We start from the raw sequence: 4684 nt of genomic DNA, 5'->3' as shown, positions 1-4684 counted from the left end.
AAAAAAACAAACCTTCCGGAGGATCCACTCTGGAAAGTCAAAGCATTATCTATTATTTAACACGTATCTATGTCCGAGGAAAAATGAGGAAGGAGCTGCATGATTAGGACCTAAGGGGCAACCCAGCAAACTGAGAGCGTAATGATGCCCCTAAATGAAGGGGGAAATGTGCCGCGGCGCGCTCTATTAATCAGACTGTCAATTTCACCCCCGAGGCCAAACCCCCGGGCGAGCAGAACTGGCTCTGAGCGGGCAAAGGACCGGAGCCTTCCTCCTCACTTGTCTCTTCTCGCCTCCTACCTGGATCTATTTGTCTGCTCTGAAGCCGCCTTCATTACCCACTGACAGGAGCGTGTATTTATTTGCTTATAAACCTGTTACAATAAATGATTATTCGAACGGCGTCATTCGTACCTTAATGACGAGCGGGCGCTACTTTTTGATGAATGACATCTCGGGCTCGGAAGGATGTATGGGTCATTTTGACCAGTCATTCCCTCGCTCTGGCATCCCACAATTTTTCCACCTCCCTCCGAAAGAGATAATAATATTTAGAGGCGCTCGCTGGGGCTGAATGAGAATTAGCCCTAGGCGCAGCCCATCATTAGGACGGGACAGCCGGGCCACTGTGACATTTTTAAGAAAGCTGAGATGATGGAAAGAATAAGAAAAGAGATGATTCTGATGGAGAGAGGGCTGCACAGCCCAACGGCCGGCAAGAGGTTCTCCAACTTGTCCGACTCGGCTGGCAATGCAGTGCTCGAGGCCCTGGAAAATTCGCAGCACCCGGCTCGCCTCAGCCCGCGCCTACCGTCCGCCCCCCTGCACGGCGCTCTGGGAGACCTCCCCGCCAAGGGCAAATTCGAAATAGACACTTTGTTCAACCTGCAGCACCCGGGCAGCGAAAGCACCGTCTCCTCCGAAATCGCCTCGGTCGCCGAGAGCTGCAAGAAGCCGGGCCATTATTCAGAGGCAGCCGCCGAGGCCGACATGAGCAGCGACGTGGAGGTGGGCTGCTCAGCGCTGCGCTCCCCCGGCGGCCTCGGGGCTACGCCGCTCAAGGAAAACAATGGCAAAGGTAACCACGCCGCCCGCGCCGCGCTCTCCAGTCCCATCCTCCTTTTTTCTCCTCGGCCCAAGCTGCCCCTTCCTGGTGCCCTTGCCCCTCTCCGACCCTCCACAAGCAAGCAACACCGAGCTGGCTCGGGCGGGGCGGGACGCATGCCAGGGACCGTGGCCTCCGGTTCTGCTCCTTGAGCTTTCTAGCGAGGCGCGCAGGCCTGCGGAGCCTGGGACGCCGGGCCCCGCCCGCCCTCGCTCCTGAATCCGAGAAAATGTTTCTGCGTTGGGGCTAAGAGCTGGAGCAAGCCGACAGACCCCTAGTCAGCAGCTGAGTCGTTATTGGGGAACGTGCCCTGGGCAGCTGCTCTGAACCCCGCTGCCTCTGAGCCCCCAGGGCTGGGTGGAGGAGGCATTCTTCTGGGTAAGTCGGAGGGAGCCTCTCCTGGCGTCTCTGCTCTACCCGCTTAGGTCACCAGGAGAAAGAGTTGAAAAGTAGATTTCATCCCCTAATGGCTCGACTTTGAGCTGTTGCTGATTTGCAAATCTTAAAATGTTGTTGATCAAACCCAAAAGGTTGTCAAAGAGCGGTTAGGGGCCGTACAGAAAGCTGCCCTGCGGTCTCTAGACCAGGTCAAACCCAGAGCTTCCCAAACTGCGCCCCTAGGTAGGCATTTTTCCCTCGGCCAATTTTCCTCCTTGGTTGAAAATTTCTAATTTTTTAAAAAGAAATCACCTAATTCAGTTTCTATTATTTGGTTATGAAGGGTTCCCCAAACTTTATTGATTCCACTAACAGCAGCAATTTGTAAGCATGACAGACCCCATCAATTCCGGCAGCGACTCTCCTTGACGCGGCTTCCCATATCCGCGCGCACCACCAGCGCAGGGCCCTCGGTCCTACAGAGACTCATGCGCTGTCGGCCGTTTGTTTGCCAGGGTACGCAGAGAGCGGCTCGGCCCCGGGCACCACGACGTCGGCGTCGGGCTCGGGCCTCGGCAGCCTTCATGGAGGCGGCGGCGGCAGCGGCGGAGGCGCGGCGCTGGGCAGCTCTGGCTCCGGCGCGGATCAGGTGCGGCGCTACCGGACGGCGTTCACCCGCGAGCAGATCGCGCGCCTGGAGAAGGAGTTCTACCGGGAGAACTATGTGTCCCGGCCCCGCCGGTGCGAGCTGGCTGCCGCGCTCAATCTGCCTGAAACCACCATCAAGGTATCGATTCCAGCGCGCGCCTGCTCTGGCCTCCCCGGGGGCATCTGGGTTGATTTGTTTCTTTTTCCTCTTTCTCCTGTCTGGGTGGCTAGATTTAGCTATGGGCCTGGAAGTCCGCGGGTCGTAGTCACTAGAAGAATTGGCTTACTTATTTCTCGGCTGGCAAATCCAAACGGTTGGCCGCACTGGCTGACCTACGAAGGCCCCCGAATGGCCGCTCCGATGCCGAATAACGCTCGGCTCTGCTCGATTGTCCCGAAGGCCTGCCCAGATGCCCCCTCGCCCGTGCCCATGGCCCCACTTTCCCCTAGGCAGCAAAGAGCCAGGTGGTCTTTGTTCCTCCAGCACGAACCAGAGGTAAAACTTTTCATTTACTCTTGATCTTGGAGATTTATTTTCCACATAAATCGTTACATAAGAAAAGGATACTGTAATTTTAAAAATCGATTGGGTTGAGAAAGTAGTTTCCTAAACATTTTTCTCTTGGGTAACGGGAAAAGGGTAACCTCCTGGGGGGAATACGCAAAGAAATTGTCCTTATTTATATATAACTTCGGGTTATTAATTTTATTATACGTCTGGGAGAGGTAGCCGGGAGGTTGGGAGACTTGAACACTTCACGGAGCACTTGACACTGTAGAAAAAGAAAAAAAACTCCACAGGAGTAGGGGAGGGGTGTGGAAGTCTCCCTCTGGTTTGATCGGGCTTTCTTTAATTTCGAGTTGTGACGAATGATGTCTTTATTAGATACTGTTGGGAGGGGTAGAAAAGTCCCCTTCCCAGTTTATGGGAGACATTGCTCTCGTCACTCATTTAAGACAAACGATTCCAACAAAATCATCCCTTCAATATAAAAATCGGACCCATGCCCCTAGGGGCAGGTCCTTTCAGCTTGGAGGGCTCAAGACCTCTCTCAGAGATCTCTCAGAAAAGCTGCACAGCAGCTTCTCTTCAAAGGCCGCCCAGAATCCCTGTGCAAATCCTGGGATTGAGAGACGGGTGCTCAGCGAGGCCGACACCGGTGGGTGGCAGGAGGGAGAGGATAGCTTGGGGATGGGACAAGAAAATGCGTGAAGCAAGGGAGCAAAGGCCCTAGGAGCTGCAGCAGCCGAAAACGGGGGAGAAGACTGAGGAGGGTGTGCCCACGTTGGTCCACACACAGCCGTCCACACTTTGCCAGCTGGGAGAGCAGAGGGGACTCGGCCTAGGCTTGGTCGGAGTGCAGTAGACCAGGCCATTCGGAGGCCTGGGAGGGGCGGGGAGGCCCTGGGTGGAGGCCGGGAACACCCAGAGCTCCCTAATCCGGGCCCTGGCGCGGCTCTCCCTGCAGGTATGGTTCCAGAACAGGCGCATGAAGGACAAGCGGCAGCGCCTGGCCATGTCGTGGCCGCACCCAGCCGACCCCAGCTTCTACACCTACATGATGACGCACGCGGCCGCCACCGGAAGCCTGCCCTACCCCTTCCACTCGCACATGCCACTGCACTACTATCCGCACGTGGGTGTCACGGCGGCGGCAGCAGCCGCTGCAGCCTCTGGCGCGGCGGCGGCGGCATCGTCGCCTTTCGCCACTTCCATCCGTCCGCTGGACACCTTCCGCGCTCTCTCACACCCCTACTCGCGGCCGGAGCTGCTGTGCAGTTTCCGCCACCCGGGTCTCTACCAGGCGCCCGCGGCCGCTGCCGGGCTCAACAGCGCGGCCTCGGCCGCAGCGGCCGCAGCAGCTGCAGCTGCTGCAGCCTCTTCGGCGGCGGCGGCCGGGGCGCCCCCCAGCGGCGGCTCCGCACCCTGCTCGTGCCTCAGTTGCCACAGCAGTCAGTCGGCCGCAGCAGCCGCAGCAGCCGCAGCTGCAGCCCTGGGTTCCCGGGGTGGAGGCGGTGGCGGCGGCGGCGGCGGCGGCGGCAGCGGCGCAGGGGCCACGGGCGGTTCAGACTTTGGCTGCAGCGCCGCGGCACCGCGCTCTGAGAGCGGCTTCCTGCCCTACTCGGCTGCCGTGCTTAGTAAAACCGCCGTGAGCCCGCCAGACCAGAGGGACGAGGCTCCGCTCACCAGATAACTACGTCGCCTCCGCCAGGGGGCCGCGCCTGCGTGTGCCCGGGGGTCCCCTGTGCGCCCCCTGCGCCCTCTGCGCGCTGCCCGCTGCTACCGCTGCCGCCAGGGGGCGCCCCGGGGCGCGGGAGGCTCAAGGGAAACTGCCCTGAATTGCGGGGGGAAGAGCCGGCGCGAAAGCCTGGCGGGCGTCCCCCCACATTATTTCTATTTTTGTATTTGCCACCCAGCCCTCTCTCCTGCTCTTCCTCCTCTGTCTCCCGCCGCCCAGGCCCCACTTTCCGCCTCTATTCTGAGCTCTTGGTCTCCCCGAGGACAATGTCCCCCACTCCCAAACCAGTCCTCTCGGGTCTCTAACCCTGGCT

The 4684-nt window shown here is 59.1% G+C and overlaps 1 protein-coding gene across 1 annotated transcript; it reads left to right on the top strand.

Moving 5' to 3' along the window:
- The first annotated feature begins 465 nt into the window (after positions 1–465).
- Positions 466–4326, top strand: EVX2 (even-skipped homeobox 2). The gene is made up of 3 exons (XM_012650743.1): positions 466–1078; positions 1999–2270; positions 3601–4326. Exons 1-3 carry the CDS (start codon positions 652–654, stop codon positions 4324–4326), a joined length of 1425 nt encoding a protein of 474 aa, XP_012506197.1. The 5' UTR covers positions 466–651.
- Positions 4327–4684: the final 358 nt, after the last annotated feature.

This window comes from Propithecus coquereli, unplaced genomic scaffold (assembly GCF_000956105.1).
Source record: "Propithecus coquereli isolate 6110/MARCELLA unplaced genomic scaffold, Pcoq_1.0 Scaffold34, whole genome shotgun sequence".
Lineage (NCBI taxonomy): Eukaryota > Metazoa > Chordata > Mammalia > Primates > Indriidae > Propithecus > Propithecus coquereli.
Note: the sequence above shows the minus strand (reverse complement) of the source record. Positions and strands in the feature narration are given on the sequence as shown.

Bases quoted from the DNA above. Each gene is read 5' to 3' on its own strand.
- EVX2 (XM_012650743.1), top strand. From the start codon at position 652: ATGATGGAAAGAATAAGAAAAGAGATGATTCTGATGGAGAGAGGGCTG. The intron at 1,079-1,998 runs GTAACCACGCCG...TTTGTTTGCCAG, and splicing joins CAAGGAAAACAATGGCAAAG to GGTACGCAGAGAGCGGCTCG. The intron at 2,271-3,600 runs GTATCGATTCCA...CTCTCCCTGCAG, and splicing joins TGCCTGAAACCACCATCAAG to GTATGGTTCCAGAACAGGCG.